Below are 23,003 nucleotides of genomic sequence, written 5' to 3' on the forward strand. Positions count from 1 at the left end.
AGAACCTAGGGTTAGGAAGAGACAATAATTTCTACAATATTATTTCTTAAAATCTAACTCTTATCGTTATCTAATACTAAAAACTAGGTCTTTATTAGTTAAGAATCTACTTTTTAATAAATAGTTAGAAAAGGGGCTTTTTCTAGCGATAAGGAGTGGCCGGCTCGCTATGTTGGCCGACTCGCTATGCGTGTACGTTACAGCTAGTACTCTTTAGTAATTAGGGCCTAAATCTTAAATATTATAAGTATTAGAGTATAGTATTAGATTTACTATAAAAAGGGCTATTTTCGCATAGGGTATTAACTGCAGTAGTATTAATAAGGTAAAAGTAGTAGTAGTAGTAGTAGTTGCATTCCTGAATAGGTTAGAGACTAGCAAAATACTAGATGAGGGCTGGCAATTTACCTACTACTAATACTGTGGCAAACTTAACATTATGCCTCTCGCAACCCCGTCTTGGCTTAGGTTACAGGGTACAGGCTTCATGTAACCACTCTACCCGAGACGACCAGGATCATGATTTCACTGATAAGCTTCCCTAGTAGAGTTCTAGTATGCTGCCGGACATCTTGGTCCCGAAGTTTTTCCATTCTCCGTCGATGCTTCGCTTTCGGAAACGCCGTGTCCAGCAAGATAGAGCGACTCCTGGCTCTCGGCCACGTCGAACTCAAGGAGACAATCTGCCACGATCTGCCGGCATATGCTCCCTCAGCAGCACGGTGTAACATCCGCAATAGACTTCCCACAGCATCGCTTTCTCGCCCTGGTACCCTCGCGCGCTGAACTTGCCGAAGATCATCTTGTGAATGGCAGAACAAACTTCGTAGCTCAGGAAGGACTGTGTAAAGTCCAGGGGAGCCGCGGGCGTAACGGCCGCAGAGACCCGTTTTAGGATGGCTTGACCGAAGCTGGTTGCCCAAACATGATACCGCCGCTTTGTGACGATGATCTTGGCTTCAGGATATAATTCAAGAAGATGTTCAGCAAAAATTCCTGCCGGTTCGGTAACAGCTTCGCAGGGCGCATACAGCACATCCCGCTATCCCTTCTGACCTAGACCACCTGTGCCATTGTACGTCGGGAAATTAAGGAAGTTGATGATAGAAACGCCCTGAAGGAGGATGACCAGTCACTCAGAGCTTTACGCACAAGTGAAGGGAACTTGGCCTACCCACAGGCTGGAGAAACAGATGGCTGCGCTCGTCAGGGGCAGCTCCAAGTCGAGCGGGCCCACTATGAAGGCCAATATGAGTTGATTTGGCTGGCGAGTTGAATAACAGAGCGAGGCTCTGGAATTGTAACAGGTTTTCTTGGCTTGCTAGCCTGATAGCTAGAACCAATACATGTTCTCTTTACCTATGAGGCTAGGTAATACCAGTCATCACTAGCCAGCTGACCAACGCTCTGAACCTTGCCTTTCTTCCCATTGCTCTCAATGCTCGGGAAGTCCATACCTGTGAACTATCGGAGTGGCTTTCCATTTCTTTGGTCTACCCCGTAAGCCTCCGTTATTCATCCTGGAGAAGACCTAATACGCTGCGTCATATTTAATCTAGGCATCAAAAGTGGAAACGTCTAGACATCATCAAGGCATGACATGGTAACGTCAAGATTGTGGACGATGGTGCAGGAGCGGATGGGACTCTTGGTTTGGAAATAGTTATATCACCGGGACAGACAGGATAGAGAAATCTGTTTACGTTTTGTTTGGCTCAATCTGAACGCTTGCATGTGATCTCACGGCGCTCACGGTTGTAGATTTGCCGTGGTATTCATGACTGCCTGAACGGACTGATCATGACACTCTAGGCCAGGTACTTCAGGTTGAACGTGACAGTCTCAACGACATCCCAGTCCTCATCTTTGGCCACATCCCCAAAGATCCGAGGAGCCCGCGCAATGAACTTATACGTCCCCTCGGGCACGACGGTGCGGTCATCCAAGAACCCGCCAAAGTTCCACGTGTACCCGAACCGGTGGGCATGCGGCACCGGCGACTGCGGCAGCGGGCCCAGGGTCGGGTACCCGAGATGATCGGTGACCTTGAGCGTCGAGTTGCCAACGCCGCCGACGGCCGCCAGCTCGACGTGCAGCTCCGTGGTGCCGACGGTGGGCGTGACGACCAGCTTCGGGTACGACGCGCTGCCGGAGGACCCCGGGCGCGGGATCGTGAAGGTCCGGTTCGCCGCGACGGGGATCAGGAAGTGGTTGTCCGTGGAGGACAGGTAGACGCCGTCGAGTGCGATACCGGGGACCAGGACGGGCGTGTCGCGCATGCTGCCGGCGACGCCGAGGTACGGCACCGAGAGGGTCTCGCCGTTGCTCCCCTCGAGCGTGATGTAGCCGCTGTAGACGGGCAGCAGGGTGGCGTTGAGACCTGTGGGGGCCACGGCGGTGAACTTAACCTCGGCGCTGCCGCCGGCCGGGACGGTGAGGGAGCCGGCGTCGAAGGCGATCTCGGCCCAGGCGTCGGCGGTAGGGGGCGGCGCGCGGGCGACGACGAGCTGCGGCGTGCCCGGGGTGAAGGTGTAGACGGTAACGGCCCTGGCGTGGCCGAGCGTGTAAGTGACGTCCTCGGCGGCCGTGTTCTTCACGGTGAAGGCGTGCTCGGCGACGAAGTGGTCGGTGTCGTTGAAGGAGATGCCGGTCGAGGAGAGGATCGTCGTCGCGTGCGCCGCGTCCCAGGCCTGCACCAGACCGGCGCCCTGCTGGGCCACGGGGGCGAGGAGGTCGTCGCTGACGGTGGTGCCGTCGTTCCAGGCCTTGGGCTGTGCCGTGGCGGCGATGACGGAGCGCAGCGTCTCCTGGTCGAGGGTGCCGCGGACCTGGCCGACGAGGGCGTAGACGGCGGCCACGAAGGGCGTGGACATGGAGGTGCCCGGGTTCACCATGTACTGCCCCTGGTCCCAGGTCCAGGTCGAGAGGATGCCGCCGCCGGGGGCCGTGAACTGCGGCTTGATGTCGAGCTCCCAGGTCGGGCCGTAGCTGCTGAAGGGGCTCGTGTAGCCGGCGGTCAGGCCGTTGCCGATGGACTCGGCGAACAGGGCGGAGGTCTCAGGGGGGCCCATGGAGATGGTGACGTTGTCGGCATGGGCGATCCAGTCCTTGGCTTGACGGGGCATAACCATGCCGATGCCCTCGATGCCCTCGGTGTAGACGTAGGGGGTGTATAGTCTGCTGACCTCGTGTTAGTTCTGTAAGAGGACCAAGAGATGTGTGTGTGTGTGTGTGTGTACTCACGACTCGCTCGAGGGGTAGAAGAGAATGTACTTGGCACCCCGTGCAAGGAGGTTCTCGGCCTGGGTATCAGACGAGCACGCATCCATGCTGACCAGAGGAATACGGTCAATCAGGTCGACATCCTCGGCAAGGGGCTCGCAAGCAGTGTCGTTGACGCCTCCGACCCACAACCGCAGCGTCACGTTGGCCTCCACGGCGGGATAGCTGTCCATCCAGCCGAAAGCAAACTCGTCCGTCTCGTTGACGAAGGTGCCGCGGGTCATCAGGGTTGGCAAGATGGTGTTTTCGACAGACCCGATGCCGGCAACGGCCTTCCCGGACGCCGGCGAAGCAACAGCCCAGACGCCCAAGCCACCCGAGTTCCCGGCCGCCACGACGACGGGGACGCCGGCCTCGGCGATGCGGGACACGGCGATACCGGCGGCGTCGCCGGCCCACCCGGAATCATCGCCGGCAGAGCACGAGATGACGTCGCTGCCGTCCTCGTAGGCGCGGTAGAAGGCCGAGACCAGGATCTCGCTCGTCGTGTAGCCCGCGCAGCCGCTGACCTTGTAGGCGCCGAGCTCGACGTCGGGCGCGGCGCCCGTGAAGCCGAGCTCGTTCTCCTGCGCCATGATGATGCCGGCGACGTGCGTGCCGTGTCCCTGGCACAAGTCGAGCGGGTCGGCGTCCGGCGTCGGCGCCTCCGAGCTCTGGAAGTAGTCGTCGCCGGTGAAGTCCCAGCCGTAGGCGACGCGGCAGCCCTCGCCGAAGCACCCGCCGAGCGCCGGGTGGCGGTAGTCCACGCCCGTGTCGACGACGCCGACGCGGATGCCCTTGCCTGTGAATCCGGCCTCGCGGAGCCGGTCGACCTGCGTCATGACGTGCGTGCTGTACGTGTCCTTGGCGGCGGCGTCGCGGCGGTCTTTGATGGACCGAAGGAGCGCGTCTCCGGCGGCGGCGGCGGCGGCGGCGGAGGAGGAGGATGTTCCGTTGCGGCCGACGGAGCTGGGCTCGGGCCGGGGCATCTTGATCTTGCGGACGGGCCAGACGGCCTTGACATTAGAGTTTCCGGCGATCTTGCCGGCGGTGACCTCGGGCTTCCCATTATCGTCGTCGTCGTCAACGCTGAATGAAGCGCCGTTAAAGAGGCGGTACTTGAGGTCCAGCCGTGGCTTGACAGTGAGGCCGTCGGAGCGGAGCTCGTCGTACAGGGCGGCAGGGTCCTGCTCGCCGTTGAGCTCGACGATGTAAGCGCCGCGAACGAAAGGGTCTTTGTCGGGGGCATCGGCGGCATCGGCGGCATCGGCGGCAGCCACGCGCGCCGTGCAGGCTAGAAGCCCGAGTATCAGAGACGCGGCGTTGGGGGAAACCCTCATGATGGCGGCGGCGGTTGCTGGGTGTGAAACGAGTGACGTGCGGTAACGAGCGAACGGTTCTTGGATTCACTGGGCGATTTCATTCTGGGCGGATATACATATAGATGAGTCCCTATCTTTCCCACATCCTCATCACAATTTCACGGGCGGATAGGGAATCGCAAAATGGGCAAATCTGCAAGTGACGGTGTCGATGGATCGCGAGCGAACACGAGAAATTGGGACCTTCCCGAATCGGTATCGAATTCCCGGCCGAATCGGGGGTTCCTGGGCATGTTCGTCTTGGCTCTGATGTTACGCTGGGGTTTGCTCAGTTGTTCGACTCTTGCCAAGTCGGCAGACGCACTTGTTCTTCACCCTCCCTGCTCCCACTTTGCCATCACCAGACGGACCTCGTGATGGGCCAGCTGCATGAGGACGGGATTGACACCAAGAGCCCTCGTGTCCATAAGTCCCGGAGAGGGAAATTGTATCTCGAGGGGGCTCCATACTGCGAGATGACGGTGGGCCGGTACGGGCTTGGAGCACGTCACGCAAAGGATGGAAGACGACTTTGCTTTATTTCCGGACTTACCCAAGTGCTTGGGTTCGGCAGCCCTGAACCGCCTGAACCGCCTGAACCGCCCGGACAGACAGGGGAAAGACGTGGTTATCGGCGACATATCTGTTAACCTTTTAAGCATCAACATGCTTAATCTAGCCTGTTCCCGCGATCCACACATCTGCGGGTCTGCAGATTAGACACGAGAATGACAGGCCTGTCAAGGTCAGCCTCCTGCAGCACCGGACCTCCTAAGTCCGGATGGGACAAGGACTTGAGGGGTTGCGCATTCAAACAAGATGTCCTGGAAACTAGAGGTACGTGGTTTGCGGTGCTTGGTTCTTCCGCCGAACTCCATAACAAGTTATGAACTAGCTTTAAGGATCGGGCTCTGCAATCCACGTCCGCCTCTCGAGTCTCCCAAGACGAGTTCAATACTCTCTAAAACAAAACACCTCGAACCAACTACGTCAAGTGAGCAGGGAAGCGGAAGTCATCAGCGGATCCCATTCAAAGGGAGGGTTTTTATCGATGGCAAAACTTGGATTTGACACTATACGCTGCTGGATCGCGATCTGCACGCGTCCCATCTCTGCCGGCATACTTGCAATCCAGTAAAAGCCCCTATTTTGCAAAAGGTGGTAAAAAAGATGCAAAATGCAAAATAAATAGCACAACTCGGTTTCGATCCGAGGACCTCTGGGTTATGAGCCCAGCGCTCTACCCCTGAGCTATTGTGCTTCGTGCGGGTTGTGGAGTTGAGGAATCCACATCTACGGTATCCTGGTTCAGAACTGAAGAATCTTGAAGCAGTGCCTGCCCACCACCTCATACTGTTAATCATCAAGTGCGCTTTCAACCTCTTATGACTCTGTTGATAGTGCTGCAAACTCCACTGTGCAATGTGGAAGGTGTTTTGGCCCTATAAAATCATCTTTATAATACGGGAGATAGAATTCATGCTCAGTAAGCTCAACTTGTTTCGATGTCGTACATACGGTGATTTACGGGTGTCAAGAGCTTGACGTTGGCGTACAGCGCTGCTATATGACGACCTCAATGGAGGTAGTCAGGAAATTGGTTCCTCAGCCCCAACACATACACATTACAAGCGCAGCCAGAGCTAAAACATTTCTATATCCTCCGTTCTGTTTTCCGGGCGGATCTTCTCCTCCATGAACAGGTCGTAGATGCCCTCTTCTGCCGTCTTCACAGCCTTGTAGATCCAAAGGCTGCCCTGCCCCTCCGACGCAAGCAACAAGTCGCCTTTCCCGCTGTTCTGTAGTTTCCTGGTGATTGGCGACAACACTCGCGACATGGCGATCGGGCCCCCCTCCGGTACCACGACCAGGCTGGCGAGGATTGCAGTCGCGATCCCCAACACGAGCTGCCCCAGAGTCACCGAGCTCAGGATCAAGCTCGCATAGTCCCAGTGGTCAACAACCAGGTGGGAGCCCTTGACGGGGGCGAAACCGTCGACCACCAATGCCTCGTTGAACTGCGCACAGATGGCCACCGTCCCTATGGCGAATCGTGCCATGGTCGCCGCCATCGAATCGTTGAATCCCAGTTTCGGCAGCCCAAAGAAGGACTCGGCCGGGTACACCTGGTACTGGACGTCGTCCGTGTCGAAAGACGAGACCTCGATTCCCTGCAGCGAGATGGCGGCGGCGGCCATGGACCGCAGACCTTCCGAGACCTCGTGCTCCGGCCTGGCAGCGTTTCCGACCTGGCTGACCGTCACGTTGCAGCGGTAGTACCACGACTTGTCCTCCGCGGCCTCGAAGGCAGCCACAGTCCTGCAGCCGGCCCCGCAGCTTTCAGTGGTGTTGGTCATGTACGTCGTCTGGTTGACGCCCCCTCGGATAGGGATGAAGACCTCCTCCGCAGTCCCATCTCCCTTGGCGTCGATCCTGATGCTGGTCTCCGTCCCGTTCCCGCCGCTTATTACGGGCCAGCTGTAACACACTGCCGTAGAGTTGATGGTGCGGTCGGTGGTAACGATCAGGTTTCTCATCTGACTGATGTCATCGTCGCCGTCGTTGCTGTTATCTTCTGTCGACACGGCTGATGTCTCGTGGAAAACGTAGGCGCAGTGCTTGTCGTCGCAAAACATGAGAGGTTCGGCGGCGGTCCATATCGATCCAACGGCCGGGATTATTCCAATGGGCTTGGTGTCGAAGGCTAGAGAAATTTGGCCGAAGCTGGAGTTCGTTAGCGCTAGCTTGCGAGAGAATGAAGGAAGGGCTTGGGGGAAGAAGCAAAGAACGAACTTGTTTGCAGTGTACTCTTGAGACTTGAGGGAATCGGTGTCACTTTGTACCAGCTTGACTGTTTGTATGCTAGACATGGAAGGAATCGATACGTTCCCCTCTTTTATTATCATTGCTAGGGAATCGTGTAGTTCGACGGAGTAACATAGCCCAAGTAACGCCAGCGCGATCTGGACTGCCTAGCTCACACATAGAAACGTCAGCATTCGGAAATCGCTTGTCAACCGCTTTCAGGGTAGGAAGAAGGAAGAGAGGGGGTGGGTTTTTGTGGCACGATTGAGAAGCAGAAACATACCAGGATTAGACATAGCCAAACCAAGGCAGCGCCGTGGACGCTGAGGCGGCTCGTCCGTGCCGCGAGCCTAATGATGCAACTGACACTCTCTGCTTGCAGGATCAAATCGACCTTTTTTGTTTGTGGGCCGCCGGTCAGTCTCAACGGGTTTTCCCGAGCCTGAAAAGAACACCCGACGTACCTTGCGCAAAGAGTGATAGTGACGGCTCAATATCCACCATCGAAGTGTGAAGACAAAGTCGTTCAGTCCCTTCAGCACAGAAACACTGAGCGCGATGGAGAGGCCGGTGATGATGGCGTTGACTTCCCGCTTCGTCATTTGGCTCATGATGGGGACCACTTCTGAGTAGAAAACGAGACACATAAATAGTGCGACAACAATGGCAAAGGTAACCAGCCATCCACCAAAGATGCCCAGGTATACCAACCATCGGTTTCGCCTTCGGGATCTTAGCCCTCGGAATTCGCCTTGGCCATCATGCATGCTCTCGACAACCACCGGTGTCGAGGTTTGTGATGGGCCATCTATGTTCAGAAATCAGCTACTCTCCTTGGCTGGATATCGTGCCCGTAAGGTTCCCACAAGCCGACTGCGTGTGGAGAGCAAGTACCTTTGGAGAGGAGAGAAAAGGGATGCCTGGCTGTCATCGTCAAGGACTATACCTGCTCGGGAGAGGGGGTTCGTTGACAGGAACTGTAGACGACATGCGAAATCAAATGAAAAGTGCAGTGAGAAAGAAGCTGTATCGATTCCAACAGCAGAAGAAGACTACTCGGAGAAATAGGGAGCTAATTACGAAAGAAATTTAACATCCCCATCTTACTGCATACATGCTAGCGTTGGGAGAGGGATACCGTGGCAGTGTTCGCGCAGGGATCCTGATCGTTAGTGACTCTCAATACAGAGAACTCAGGTTCAGAAAGTTCGGATGTCAGGGGCTCTACCCCTGCTATTACCTGGGTATAACAACCCTGTTTCATGGTGTCTAGTCGATACTGTGATCCATTGTGATCGCGTATTCCGGGCTATGAAGCCGGCAGACGGCTCGTGTCTCGCATGGGCATCTATGGATTTCGGGGGAGGCAAATGGTATAGGATGGGGAGGCTAGTAGGTGTATCTGTACACCCAAGGCTTCGAGACTCTCCTCCCCTTCGGCGAAGCCGAGTGTTGCTTGCTAGCATGACTAACAAATGAACTTAGTGTGTTGTCGGCGTGGCAATCCAACCAGGCTATACAGGCATGGATCCACCAGCGAAACCTGTCCTACTCTGATCGCATCCCGGCCTTCTAATCTTAGGAGACTCGCGGTTAAAGAGGCTAAGAAATAAAAAAGGGCGCCGACAGGAAGGTGAATAAGGCTGAAAAGAAGACCGCCAAGATGGTAACCGGCAAAGCTGCGCCCCCCCGCCGGCGATGCTCGTTCTCGGTCCCGTTCCCCACACATGTTTGACCCTCAATCCATGTAATCTTCCCGGCTGGCAGCCTGTCACTCCGTAATAGGTGCATAGCGGTGAGGAATGCGAAGCTTTTATGTCGGACGGCATGATACCGAACCCCGTTCATGACAGGCGGCTTAGAGAGACAGATGAGATTGAGCATAATCCGGAAAAGGTGCCCTTACTGCGGTCTGACCTAGCAGGAAATGCGGTAGAGCGTACTTCAAATGAACTATACAAGAACATTTTTCTGTTTGAATTCATCCTCGACGGCCGAACAACCATTATCTTGGTGGTCTAGCATACTCTCTTGTGTTTTCCAAGTGTGAAGCTCAGTTATGAAAGATGAATGGGAGCATGTAGCCGCTCTCGCTTGCTTCATTGACTCTCCAAGAGGCAACCCCGGGCGTACAATTCCAGGATGCCTAAACCATGGTCCGTATGCAGCTGTTTAACCAGTGCGTCATTATGGGACCGTCGGCTGTTGGAAAGTTTCGTCCGACGTATAAATACGATGCCAGCCGCCTCCAAGGGCACTGCGAAGAGTTGGGCACCGATACCTTTTCGTGAACAGTGTTGCCAGTCTTCTCTTTGTTGTAATCATGTCAGCCCCGGTTTCAAATCAAGTCGGTAATCTCGGCCAGAGTGTCGCCGTGCTTGATGCCAGCGTCAGCCCCGATGGGCAGATTGGCTCGCCGCAGTTCCTTGACGCCGTGAACTCCCTGCTTCTGGTTTTCGGTATGCGTTTCCAGTTTCTAAGTCCACCCCATAGGCGCCACGACACTGACCAGTCTTCCTTCTTTTTTTGCTAGACACCGTGGAAAACGACGTCCTCGAGGGGGGAAGGAATTCCTGTGAGGAAAATGTCTCGGTAAGTAGTTGGATGAATTTTCGATTCAGTGCGAGGGGAACGACATCATCATCAGTCGTCTGTAAAGGGCTTTGCACTAACAACTGGTCTCGGTAGAAAATCCGAAATGCAATGCAATCCCTCCCAGGCCAGGCTGCATACATTCAAACTCTCATTCAGGCTGAACGAGCTTCTGGACAACATGAGGCGACTGAGGCGCTCCTGTGGCTGACGCGGTACGTGTTACCACCACCTTGCCTGCTTCCTTCGATGCTACGTCGCTTCCGATAACCAGACATCGAGAGCCACTCTAATTGAATACCTTTATGTAGAGGTCTCGAGTTTTACGTCGCGTCGGCGAGGCGCATTGCGAACAACACATCCGAGAAGCTGTCCGACAGCATCATGAGCGCCTACAAAGACACGCTCAAGAAGCACCATGGCTTTGTCGCCAAGACGGCCATCAAAGTAGCGGTGTCCAAGACTTGTCCGACTCGCGACGCACTACTCCGTAAGCTGGGTCAAGACCCCACAATGATCGTGAACGCTCTGCAAGCCTCTGCGACAAGCTTCGAGCGCGTGTTGCACGTTTTGGCCCCGTTCCTCGCAAGGAGCGACATCAAGTTCTAGATGTCGCCATGGACGGGCGTCATGAGTAGAAGATCTACAGCGAGCCTCCAATCCCTGCGAGTGGCGGGTGTTGTGGATTACTTTGAGGTTTTACGATGGCCGTTTTAGGGGACTGTTGGAATTGAGCCCAAAGGAGGATGTCGGAATCCGGAGCCCGCGGCACGCGCGCGGGGAAATTGTGGATCGCCGGTGCCCCACCATCGGGGATTCACCCGGATCCCACGGCACGTATGGAACCATGGATCGCCGTCGCTCCACCCGAAACTACCCCACTATGGGCCCCTCGGCAGCAGCCTCCCCCGGCCGAGGAACAGGCCGTCGATAGCTTCCTCAATAACGCAACCAATAACGGGTGATGAGCACCATACTGAACCATCGAGCCCAAATCACGGCTGCGAACAGCCGCACCGAGGCCGTCTTTAACACCCCAGGATATCCATTGTGTGAGACCAATAGGGCTCTTCTATCCTCCGCAGAATGCTACTCATTGCTTATTTCCCCTCGACGGATGAACGAGAGATCTGAGAGACGGGCCTTTTCTGGCATTAAAGACATGCCACGAGAAGGAGACGGGGTTTTGATAGTATTTATTGGAAGCATTAAGACGAAAGCTTCATTGGTGACTGTGGATAATACATAATTAAGGAACAATTATATAAAGCAAGAGTGCATCCCCCCAGCCCGAAGGAGCAAGCTTCAGTGGAGCTGTTGGCCAGACCCAGTTGGAAGCATCAAAGGAACCGGTTTTTAGCTTAAATAGACGCCTTGGCTAGATACTGCGGTATCGAAGGGCAGCTCCGATTTTGAAACTCGAGCAGGCATACCAGTTTGCATACAGCATCGAGGCATCTACTCCTAGATTCACCCTTCCTCCAGAGACGATCCCAAGCACTCCAGGAGATGGAAACAAGACGGCCGACAGAAAGTCGTCTTAGTTCATCGGCCGGTCTCGTCGTGCCGTTACCGAGGACCCCGGGGTTGGCCGGAGGTCTTCAATGCTGCAATTGCTACCGACGACCCATCCTCACCTCGGCACGGGGTGCAGCTTCACCCACAACGGCGTCTTCTCCCAGACCATGTACACCTTCTGCGCCCCCATCCAGTCCCCCTCCGTCGCGTTCTCCAAGTCGAACTGCCACACCAGCCGCGCCACGATCAGCTTGACCTCGGCGTACGCCAGGTTCCTCCCGACGCAGTTGCGCGGCCCGAACTGGAACGGCTGCGCCGCCTCCCGCCGGTCGTCCGCGAACCGCGCGTCCTCCCCCGTCCACCGCTCCGGCGCGAACTCCTCCGGCAGCGTCCAGTTGGCGGGGCTGTGGGACGCCGCGTAGATGGGGATGCTGACGGAGACGCCGGCCGGGAGGTGCATGCCGGCGACGGTGGCGCCGCCCGCGGGCACGATGCGGTGGTGCGGCTGCGGCGAGGGTGGGTATACGCGCAGGGCCTCCTCGATGCAGGCGAGGAGGTACTTGCACGTGTTGACGCCGGTGAAGGTGATTTCGGATGGGTGGGCGAAGGTCGTGCGGATCTCCGTCGTGAGCTTGGCGAGGACGCGAGGGTTTTGGAGGAGCAGGTAAGTGAGCCCTGGGAGATATTGGGTTAGTAGGTGGCTGAGATGATGCATATCGTGGAGTATGTGGGACGCGACGAAGAGGAGGAGGAGGACGACGACGACGAGGATGGTGGTGGTTATGGAGGAGTTTGTTTACCTGATAACAGCGTAGATGTGGTCTCACTTCCGGCGACAATGAGAATCTGGAAGTTGCCCTCAAGTTGCCCGTACGACATCTTGCCATCATTGTAGGCCGAGACAAGCTTCTCCATAAAGTCCGGCACGGATGCCTCGGTCCGGAGACGGTGCTTCACCTTTTCCTGTTGCACGACTCAATGAGGGTTTGTCTTCCAAAAGCATGGTGGGAGGGAGAAGGCCCGGTACTCACGCTCTGCAGCTGCTTCAGGGTCTGGACGTCCGAGGCGATGGTTTTGGGCATCGTCCACAGCGTGGCGGGCAGCCGGATGGGCCCGGGCAGGCGGGAGATGACCTGATGGAACGACATGAACCTCGCAAAGGAGAAGAAGATCTCGATCCAGGTGTGGAGCGTCGACGTGGTGAGGCATTCGAACGACTCACCAAAGGCTGTTTGAGACGTCAGGCCACACATTGTCAGAGCAGAGGATAATATCATCGCGCTAAAGGGACATGGCTTACTGAGGAACCCGATAAAGTCAAACGTGATGAACTGCGTTCCGTAGACAACAGTCAGTAAACAAACGATGTTGCAACCCTCAAGTCCTCGTCGGACGGATCTTTGATCAAACTCACGTTGAACCACTTCGACACGTCCACCGCCCTCTGCCCGCTCTCGCTCTCCTCCTCCAGTTTCCGAAACAGCACGTCAACGTACCCCTTCAGGATTGCTTCCTGCTCCCTCATGGCCTTTTCCGAGAAGCCGTGGGCGACCAGCCGCCTGACGTAGCCGTGGTGGTCCCGGTCCGCGTTGATAATAACGGGCTCACCTTCGAGCCCCGCAAAGTACTTGCGGTCCTTGGGGAACTCGGGCTGGCCGGGCGGCTTGTGCCCGTAGATCTCCTTCCACTGCGGGGCGCCGATGTACGACAGCGCGTCGGGCGCCGTCCGCACGACGGGGCCGTACCGGTTGTGCAGCTCCAGGAGATCGCGCGGGGTCCGGCCGCCGAGGTAGGACGAGATCATCCACCACGGCGTCGCGGCGGCGAGGCGCGGGCCGGGGAAGGCGGCGAGGGGGTGGAAGTAGACGTTGTAGACCACGATGGAGGCATAGTAAGCCAGTGTCTTGCCCATGATTAGAGAGATCAGCCCTGAAGGAGGTCATTTGTCATTGTTTGAAAAAAGGCCTTACAAGAGCTGTAGCAGATGCGGCGAGCAGTAGCCCGTTAGAGGGCGTCAGATACACCAGCAGTGCGGCCATGCTTCGTTGAACGGACGTCTCAGGACGTTGTAAGAGAGAAGTATTGTGTTTAGAGAGAGAGAGAGAGAGAGAGAGAGAGAGAGAGAGAGAGAGTAAGAATTCTTTTTAAATTCAAGACGGCAGCGCACGCCCGGATTTAAGTGATGGAAAGCCGTCCCATATCAAGAAGCATAAATAGACGCATCTATCACGGAGGACGAAGAAGCCGACAACTGCTCCACAGCATAGTTGTAGCATCTCGACAAACCAGTGTTTATGCAGGCTGTGCAACTGCACAACTTGCATAAGCCCCGCAAACACACACCATATCCAACCAAGGACCGGTTTGGAGAGGTTCCGGGACAAGGGTTGCACAAACCAATGCTGCATAAGTACAACATGGCATGAATCGGCTTTCGGGGTGGAATTGGAATTCGAAGAGTCCGAACCAAGGTTGAAGATTAGAGTCGGTATAAGTGGACAGGAGTTGCTTATTATACACGTAGTTAGTTGTAAAGCCATCAGTCCTAATCAAGTCCTTTGGGCGCTTTCTGCGAAAGCAAGACCGTCAAAGAACATCATGCTCCTATGGTGTTATCGAGGTCATAAATAATCAATTCGGCCATTATTATCCTAGACATCGCCAACGCGTTCACTTCAGCTCGCCCATTCATTGCATCATCAACACATTGGTTATCCCGTTATTATCACCTCATCTCTATGCCCGTCAACACAAGACTTGCCTCCTGCATGAATGTCATCAGCCCAGCCGCGGTGCCAAACCTCCAGCGCTCCGATCTTCACTCCACACAAGGTGCCGCTCGCTTTCTCCGCACCCCGAGCGACCCCAAAAGATCAACAGACAAAAAGAAAGATGAGGGTGGCGGACAAGAATGAGGTACGCCAAGCCACCAAGCGCCGGCCCCAAATCCCCCCCATTACGACCGAGGTAGCACATCTCCCGAAATTGCGCAAGACAGCGCGCGGCCGCCCTACCGGGCACAAACGAGGAATTTTATCAGAGTTTGGTTCGCCAAGACCATTTCTCCAACCGCCGCATCAGCAAGGGGGTTCGCGACGTCACCTCGAGAACGTGCCGCACGTGGTGGTTGAAGAAGGGTTCTGCGCGACGGCTGACGAACCCTGGTGAGTTGACGCGAGGCAAAGCAGCAATTCGAATTTGACAGGATTGAGTGAGATACAGATTCGCAATTCGTTATTAAAGGGTTACCCATTGATGATACTATCAAGACCATCTCGAGAACGCACCCGTTGGATGGCTGGCTCCGAAATCTTCGCAAGATGTCATACACTGTAATTAATTAATAAGATAAAACACAACCGACGTTCACATTCCCCCTCCTTCTTCCTCGCTCTGCTCTTGCAAAGACGGCGTCGTCGCTGGCATAACAACCGTTCACGTTTGGGTATCCTCTCGTCCTGTCGCGGACGCGTCTTGCCTCGCAACCAACACATAAAACACAACTAGTGATTACTAGTGACAACCAAAGGACCAGTTTGTTCGAAACGACACAAAAAGGCCGCCCCCATTACGCAACCGAGCGGTTGCTCTTGGCCTTGCGCAGCTCCTTGCCCTTGTCGGACCACGGGAGGTGGAAGACGGGGACCTGGAAGAAGGAGTTGCTGCAAACGCACTTGTTAGCAAATGAAATCCACCATTGAGAGCATGAAAGACCAAAAACAACATGTAACTTACCTGTCATCTTGGATACCCGCCAGGGCGCAGTACCACGCCAGGAACGCGGCGAGCATGCCGAACGTGCCGCCGCAGATCTGCAGGTTGCGCATGGCCGTCATGGCGCCGTTGTTGGCGGCGTAGTTCTCGCAGGCGAGGAAGAGGAAGGCCAGGTCGAGGGTGAAGAAGAGCAGGAAGAAGACGACGGTCGAGCGCAGGGTGCAGATGAGCAGCAGCGTCGTGAAGATGAACCAGCCCGTCAGGAAGAAGCCGACGGCCGAGTAGTGGTCCGAGTAGTCGGCCGCGTAGGGCCCGTCCGGGGCGATGATGCCCCAGGCGGGCGTCAGGAGGATGCCGTAGGCGATCCAGAAGCCGCCGTAGGACGAGAGCGCCGTGGCGCCGAAGGTGTTGCCGACGGCCATTTCCCTGTTGGCGAAGCCATTGTCAGCCATGTGCGTGACGGATGTGTGATGCTCGTATTTGCACGAGTCCGTTTGCCATAGATTCCCATCCGTCCCACCCTTTCTGCCCACCCATCCATGCTAGTTTGCCTGGCTCGAGATCCACTTGCTGGGTGGGGGGAGTGGGTGGTATCGTGGAGACGGTTGAGATGAGATGTTGGGGAACTTTGGGGACCCTTGGAACGGGGGGGGGGGGAGTGGAGGAGAAGAGAAAAATTCAAACGAGATAGTGGGTGTGCGAGCGAGATAAGTGACAGAAAGATGACATACCACATGCCCGCAAGCAGCTGGACAAGTCCGCCGTACCCAAAGGCCAGCGGCACGGCGATGTTGGGCGCCTTGACGCCGCGAGCCTGCAGGTTGACGCACGACAGGACGAAGGTCGTCAGGGCAAAGGCCGACAGGCCGAGGGGCGCCGGGTTGGCGAACTTGCGGTGCTCGTACGGCTTCCACAGGCCGGGCTGGAGGGAGCCGCCAAAGGCCTGCGCCTGGCCCTCGGTCATGTTCTGGTAGTCGGCGATGCGGGTGAAGGGCCCGTTGTTTCGTGCGTGGGCGGCGTTCGGGCTTATTTGGACGCCGTTGGCGGCGGCGGTGCCGTTGTGGTTGTAGTGGTCGGCGCCCGAGGTGTGCACATCCTTCTCCAGGTCCGTTGGGGGGACGGCATTGTGGTTATGAGTCTCGTGCGTGGCCATCGTGTGTGTTGTGTGCTTGTGTGATCTTCCCGTGTGTATAAGAGACGTAGGGGGAATAAGGGGGAAGAGGAGAAGGAGGTGAGGTCTGACACAGAGTCCAGGTATGGGGGTATCGTGTAAGGAAGAGGACAGTAGTCTAAATTCCGCGGAAGATGGCACACGAGTTGATATGGGGGAAGGACGTCTTTAAGCTCTCCGGGGAAAGGGGTGGGGAGCCGACTTTAAGTAAAAGGGTAATGGGGAGGAGAGGGGAGGGGGCCGATGGGGGGATGAGTCGAGAGAAGAAGAATCGAAACAAGGACAAAAGGATGTCCGGGGTTCGAAAGGTCAGCGTAAAACGGAGCTGGCTGACGGGTCGGTAGCTTTGCCAAAGGAGGTCAAGGTCTGGGGTATGGGCAGCCTACGTGGGCCGGACGACGCGGAGAACTGGAGATGGTGGACGAAGAAGACGGTTGAGGAGGAGGAGGACTGGAGGACTAGAGAATAGGCAAGGAGGCGGCGACGTTTCGTCTGCAGGTTGAAGTGGGAGTGGGCCAAGCGAGATCGCGTATGTGGTGTACGGACCAGAGGGAGACAGCCGGACACTGGTCAAGGGCCGATCTTTAAAAAGCCCAGAGAAGACTGGGCCGGGGGGGGGGGGGGGGGTCCAAACGGGAATGGGTTGGATGGGAGGCTCCATCATCGCTTTTGTGCAAGAGTGTGTGATGTGTAATGAAATGTCGGGTGGTGGTGGAGTGACCAACAAGACAGGGACATTTGGAAAAAAAGGGCCGTAATGGGCGCAAACCCGAACGTTGCGGCTATTGTCCGTCCCCTCTTTCGGACGAACAACAAACTGCAACAGGAGACGGAGAGGCCAGGACGAAGGGAAGAAAGAGGCTTGCTAGGTAGGTCGTCGAGGCGTTTCTGTCACGTCGAGGTGACAGGCCAGACAGACAGACAGACAGACAGACAGACAACAGCAGTCAGTAGAAAAAGGCCCGTCGAGTCACCCCCATCTTCAGACGAATCGGGGGACCCAAAATGCCCGAGCAGGAAGTGATGTGCAGCCCGCCCCGTGGGAGGAGAATGGGAGATGTCATCCCATCCCATCCCGTCGAGCAGCAAAAAAGTTCGGCAAGTGGTTGCTGCTGGCGGCATCCCGGCCATCCGGCTGGTGTACATCTGTCCGTAGTGGTGTCTATGAGGAGGGGGTTAGTATCTCGGCGGTGCCTATGGTTCTTGAGCCTCCGAGACATCCAGCAGTCTTGTGGCCAGGCACGGCACCGCTATCGAGGCCAGCAGGTCGCCAGGGACGAAAGGCCCCTCTTCCCCCCCTAGACCTGGGTGTAGTGGAAGTGGAAAGCAGACAGAGGACAAAAGGCGTTGGGGCCTCGGGCGACTGGGAGAATCAGTCGATGAGCTGATGTCATTCCCACCTTTTCCGCCACTAGCAGAGAACATCTCCAATTTTTCTCTTGGGGTGTGGTGGGCGCAGGACTAAGTAAGTAACGGGGGGGGGGGGGGGGGTGGTGGGAGAAGACTGAAAGAGAGAGAGAGAGAGAGAGAAAGAGAAGAGCTTCCTCGGACGCAAATCATTATTGCATAAGCGGCCTTGGCTACCGTGTCTCGGTCCCTTGGAAAGAGACAAGAGCCGCCGCGGAAATAGTTGTCTCTTGTTGAATGTATTCAGATGCAGCCCTGCTGGTTGCTTACAGCTCTCTCCCTTTTTAGGTTCAAGGCCCAACCGTCCATCCTTTTTTCTATCTCTTTTTAATTCTCGCTTTTTTTTTTTCTCTTCTTCCTGTCTTGACCCGCGTTCAGGACCCCCAAAGTCTGAAGTCTGGGCAAAAGTATGCAAATGCGTGGGATTATTTCGTGGGTGGAGGAAGGGCGGTGCCTGCAGGGGAGGGGGGAGGGGAGGGAGTGAGGGTGTGGTGATAGAGCCGGGTCGCAGCGGAACTGGAGTGCCTCTGCCGCCGCCCCAGACGTTTCCAGCATAGCGCCAGGCTCAGGGCCTTCTGCTCCCATCAGTTCCGCCGCCCGGGGTCGAGCTCGCTCATTGGGACGAAGTGCAAACCCGCTTGGTGGATGAAGGCAGACCAAAGTCGCCAGTCGGTGCTTGGGGGGGTCGATATTACAGTGTGTCATTGAAACGCGGTTGAAGGCGGTTCGAGAAGATGAAAGGGTCCATTGGGGCCAGGAGAGAGAGCCAAATATTGAACCGAGTTCCCTGTGGGCTACAGTTTACAGGGATTCGACCAGGACGCGCCGTGACGGGCCTTTTTCTTTTCTTTTTCGTCTTGGCTGTATATCTTAGCGATGGGCTTTTGGCCCCCCCCCCCCGTCTTGGCCGCACGTTGTGGATGGTTGAGCTGCTGCCGGCAATCGAGGTTATGGCCTCGGCTTCGAGGTTGGCGATGCGACTGTTTCTTGGTCTTCTGAGGTCATCCAAGGGGGGGGGCAGCCGCCATCATCACAATGGTTGACAGAGATAGAGATGGTAACTATCTGGTCAATGGGCAGACAGGGTGAGGTGAGGATTCCCACTCCTCCGGATTGCCAGAGTCTATACGGTGGGAACGCGGTCCATGCATAGCACCGCGTGGTTTCGTGTGCCTCTTGCCCGCCTTTTGTCGCGATCCATCTGTCATCTGGTTTCTCCTCCGGCCGTATTTCCGAGCTCGAGTTGCGGGGAAGACAGTGTTCCACCAGCACCAGCACCAGCACCCCGGGTTTGTTCGCGGCGTGAATAGTGTTGGTAGTTCATTCCATTGCATCTTTTCTCGGCCCGTCTCATAGAGAGGTAGAGACACATGTGGACAAAGAGACAAACAGACAAGAGTGAGAGAGACTCTTCATCCAGCCAAGCACACCAGGCGTCATCATGACCACGCCAACGAGGGCCCCGGCCGTGGCGATCAACCCCAATGACGGGCTTCTGCCACAAAACGGCCACATGGCGCTGGCTTGTGGGGAAAGCTTGGGCGACTCAGGCATCATTAGCACTGGCATCACTGACACCACCACACCCTCGAGATGATTCCAGTGGCTTGGGGTATGCATCTATCCGAAGTCCATCACCCACCTTTGAGCGTGGCAATGGCCCGATGATGGCTCCAGGAGCATGAGATGAGCGATGGGTTCAGGCTTCGCCCCCAGTCGCGAGCTTCCCCAAGTCGCGGCTGTGTGCGTCAGACACTGTCAGTTCTCCCCCTTTTCCCCGGATCCATCTCGTGGATACTGGAAACGAGTCTATTTCCCCAGACGAAAAGTATAGGCTGGGGAACTCAAGGTGCATCCTCGGATATGCATCAATTGGGCTTTGCTCCGAACCCGCGTTTTCATCCTTTTCAGTGACCGGGGGGAGGGAAATGGGGTCTTAGTCGATGGCTGCAAGAGGTCTCGTGTTCTGAGGAGCGTCGCGGCCAGAGGAAATCAGCCCCCTAGTAACGCAACACTCGAGGTGGGATGCGATGGGATGCTTTTTCGCTCTTCCGCGGCGCTGGCATTAACCATCCAAACACCTCCTTGCCCCCCCCCCCCCCCCAAGCACGCGCCCATCACTGCCCCTTTCCGCTGGCCCTCCGTGGAGCTGTCAGGCCACTGGGAAGGGAGGGGAAGGGGAGGGAAGGGTCGGTCACCTGGACAAGAGTCCATGTTGGCCGTGGACTGGTTTGAGGCTTTCGTGACACTTTGCCGCTGGCGTCTGCTGGTCTCCCGGCGATTGACGGATGGGCGGGCTACTCGGCGGGAAGGAAGATGGAAGCATGAAAAGACGCATTCCAAATGGCATGTTTAGCCAGTTCACGCCTTAGTTCGGCCTCCTCCCCCCTCCCTCCCTCCCCAATAGCCGAGGAAGCCGACGCCGCGTTACACACGGAGCGAAACGGTCGGCCGCGGATCGATCTACGATGCCTAGCTCCTTGGCCCTCGACGCCAATGATTGAGGCTCGAGCAAGAGCCGAAGTCAACACGTCCAGCACTTCCCATCAGCCAGCCATGCCAGAGGTGGTGGTCTGTCTCTCTGACTGAAGTTGGGGGGGTTGCAATGAATGCCAAGCTCTCTGCAGGGCTTGCTCCGGCAACACACGTTGCACGCTGCGGCGTGGCGTTTTAGGGCCGCGTCCGTCTCTCGCTGCAAGGACAGGAGGACCCTGCAACGCACCGCCCAGAAGAAAGAGAGGATACTAGGTAGAGAGAGAGAGAGAGAGAGACAGAGAGACAGAGGGGCGCTAAGCAGCTTCCATTTCTCCGAACGGCCTTCTCTCTAAGGAGGGGGGGGAGTCGTTCCACTTTCAGAGTCAGCTCGTTGAGGGGGGTGAGTGGATTCCCAACAGTGTTGAGCCCGGCTCAGTCTCTTGGCACCCGCCCGGATGCAACTTGCGAGAAGAGAGTGAGAGAGAGAGAGATAGAGAGAGCGGGAGAGAGGCAAGTCTTGGATGGATCGAGGAGAGTTGGTCGATGTTTGTTCACTACTGCTTGCTGCCTCGATATCTGCAATCACGGATGAACAGGACCTCGATGCCGCTGCTTGCTACTGTGCAAAGCACCAAACGGAAGAAGAGCAACCCTGGTCGCTCTCTGCTCCTTGCTCCTTGCTCCTTACTGCATCCTACTTAGCTCCCTCCCTCCTCCCTACCACAACGGACAAGCTCTGGGATGGGATCCTGGCGTCGCTTCTCGAAGTCGTATTCACCCGCCATCGGCAGCACGACTAGGAGCGGATATCGATGCCAAGAAGGGAGGCGCACACGATGCGCGGCCGGATAACTCGGCAGCATCCAGAGTTTGAGCTAGTTAGCCATACATACATCCATCCCATCCATGGGGTCAAACGACAAACCGTTGGTTGTTGTTTGTATTGGCAATCTTGATCACCAACGATGCAACACTCACCCACTTCACTCCCTCCGTCTCTTTCAGCCTGGAAACCGAACTCCCACAGTAGGTAGCGTTTATGTATACAGAAAACAAAACAAGAGCGTTTGAAGGAGATGAACACGCCCTGTCCATCCTTCATCCAGGGGGCGCGTCTGCCCCGTCAGCTCAACACTGGCTCAGCCTGTCCCGCGTCTTCGTCTCCATCCTACATTCGACACAGAGCACGTGTGCTGTAATTGCACACCATGGGTAAAGAATGTCGATGCGGAGCATGGAAGAAGGCATCATTTCGCGTCCAATTCCCCCGAGCCAGGTCCACCCACCACACACACACTCACTCACTCACTCACTCACTCACTTCATCCCCTGCTTCGTTTCTGGCGGGTTGTGGCGGTTTCCCAGCACAATGCGTGCGCCCAATCACTTCTCCTTGAAACATCTCCTCCTGCGCACGCAGAAAAGCGACACATTTCCAGCAATCACAGACAAACATTATGACAGGTTCAAATGAATCAAAAAATATCGTCAAGGACAGGATTCGAACCTGCGCGACCGAAGCCACTGCCTAAGCTGATACTGGAGGATCCAATAGCAGGGCAGCCCATTAACCACTCTGGCACCTTGACCGGTGTTCGATGTATGATCATGCGGCTGTACAACTCATGACCCGCCGCCCCAGCAGAGCTTGACGCTGCATGCTACGTTCTTCAACGCGACCGTGTTTTTCTTTCGAATGTTTTCTTTTCTCTTTTCGAACTGCGCTGCCGACTTACCGCGGTAAGATGCATGAGGTGATTGTATGGATCCAACGGAGGCTTGCTCATGCCATCGCCTAACGAAGCGAAACTGTTCTTCGCTGACAAGACGAGAGGCCTGGTGCACCGACAGGGGGAGCTCCGAAGACGCAACACTGGTCTTCTCTGGTGTGTCCGTACTTGCCTGCCACTTTGATAAGAACTAGTCTGTAAGCGATGTTCATCGCTTTTTCTCTTGCAACATAGCTGGAAGGGGAGTGGGGGTATTAGTTGCAAAGGGTGTAATCCTCAATGGTCGTCTGGCAGAGGTGAGCAGAGGTGTCTCCGGCTCCAGAACCTGGCGTCTATCTGTGCCACCCCGGATGACATATAAGTCCGGCAGGGACCGGCGTTTGTTCACCTTGACTACGAGGTTGCCGAGTGCCGACATAGCCGCTGACATACCCATGCGGTACTGACTGCAACACAACCCCCAAGCGAGCCATTTACTAAGAACTGTAGGGTTTTAGGTGGTCGGGCAAGCCTAGCATCAATATGTAGACACAGAAGACGTTGGACTTGACCTCAGGCCCCATGTATTCAGAGTGGTGATTTTGCAACAACGTGCTTGCCAATAACGTTCTCTGCTCGCTACGTTTTAGATCGTCGTACGGCCCCCAGCGGTAGGTTAGTGCAAATGCCTGGTGCAATAACAAATACATAGTCAGGCAGTAGGCTATAGAGTTGCTAAAGATTCGTTTGACGCCGGGGTTTATGCCAGAGCTATGTACGAATATCGAGTTTTGAAGCAAACGACGGGGAAAGAAACGGAGAGTATGCAGCGTGATTCGTTTTCGACAGTTGGAACCTTTTCCCCGTTGCGCGAGACCGTGTTGGATGTCACGGCCATTCATGTAGCCGCCTGCAGCAAGTGTTATTCAATAAGAGCCATGAGATTATATTTCTTGTCACGGCAGCTCGTGCTGTTCGTTAATCTCAAAT

General features: G+C 55.9%; 6 protein-coding genes across 6 annotated transcripts; 1 reads left to right on the plus strand and 5 right to left on the minus strand.

Annotated features, from left to right (window-relative positions):
- Positions 1–1,808: 1,808 nt before the first annotated feature.
- CH63R_06157 (Subtilisin Carlsberg) lies at positions 1,809–4,601 on the minus strand (the record flags this gene model as incomplete). The annotated part of the gene is made up of 2 exons (XM_018301132.1): positions 1,809–3,180; positions 3,244–4,601. 2 exons carry the CDS (start codon positions 4,599–4,601, stop codon positions 1,809–1,811), a joined length of 2,730 nt encoding a protein of 909 aa, XP_018158982.1.
- A 1,664-nt stretch (positions 4,602–6,265) lies between these two features.
- CH63R_06158 (uncharacterized protein) lies at positions 6,266–8,194 on the minus strand (the record flags this gene model as incomplete). Its single annotated transcript, XM_018301133.1, has 3 exons — positions 6,266–7,594; positions 7,711–7,821; positions 7,892–8,194. 3 exons carry the CDS (start codon positions 8,192–8,194, stop codon positions 6,266–6,268), a joined length of 1,743 nt encoding a protein of 580 aa, XP_018158983.1.
- A 1,556-nt stretch (positions 8,195–9,750) lies between these two features.
- On the plus strand, positions 9,751–10,628 carry CH63R_06159 (Glycolipid transfer protein; the record flags this gene model as incomplete). Its single annotated transcript, XM_018301134.1, has 3 exons — positions 9,751–9,886; positions 10,147–10,234; positions 10,331–10,628. 3 exons carry the CDS (start codon positions 9,751–9,753, stop codon positions 10,626–10,628), a joined length of 522 nt encoding a protein of 173 aa, XP_018158984.1.
- A 1,024-nt stretch (positions 10,629–11,652) lies between these two features.
- Positions 11,653–13,449, minus strand: CH63R_06160 (Benzoate 4-monooxygenase cytochrome P450; the record flags this gene model as incomplete). The annotated part of the gene is made up of 5 exons (XM_018301135.1): positions 11,653–12,212; positions 12,338–12,500; positions 12,569–12,765; positions 12,838–12,868; positions 12,952–13,449. 5 exons carry the CDS (start codon positions 13,447–13,449, stop codon positions 11,653–11,655), a joined length of 1,449 nt encoding a protein of 482 aa, XP_018158985.1.
- A 1,656-nt stretch (positions 13,450–15,105) lies between these two features.
- On the minus strand, positions 15,106–15,703 carry CH63R_06161 (FUN34 protein; the record flags this gene model as incomplete). The annotated part of the gene is made up of 2 exons (XM_018301136.1): positions 15,106–15,199; positions 15,273–15,703. 2 exons carry the CDS (start codon positions 15,701–15,703, stop codon positions 15,106–15,108), a joined length of 525 nt encoding a protein of 174 aa, XP_018158986.1.
- Positions 15,704–15,793: 90 nt separating this feature from the next.
- On the minus strand, positions 15,794–16,404 carry CH63R_06162 (Glyoxylate pathway regulator; the record flags this gene model as incomplete). The annotated part of the gene is made up of 2 exons (XM_018301137.1): positions 15,794–15,821; positions 15,983–16,404. The coding sequence occupies 2 exons, from the start codon at positions 16,402–16,404 to the stop codon at positions 15,794–15,796; spliced, it is 450 nt and encodes a 149-aa protein (XP_018158987.1).
- Positions 16,405–23,003: the final 6,599 nt, after the last annotated feature.

This window comes from Colletotrichum higginsianum, chromosome 4 (genome assembly GCF_001672515.1).
Source record: "Colletotrichum higginsianum IMI 349063 chromosome 4, whole genome shotgun sequence".
NCBI classification, from domain to species: domain Eukaryota; kingdom Fungi; phylum Ascomycota; class Sordariomycetes; order Glomerellales; family Glomerellaceae; genus Colletotrichum; species Colletotrichum higginsianum.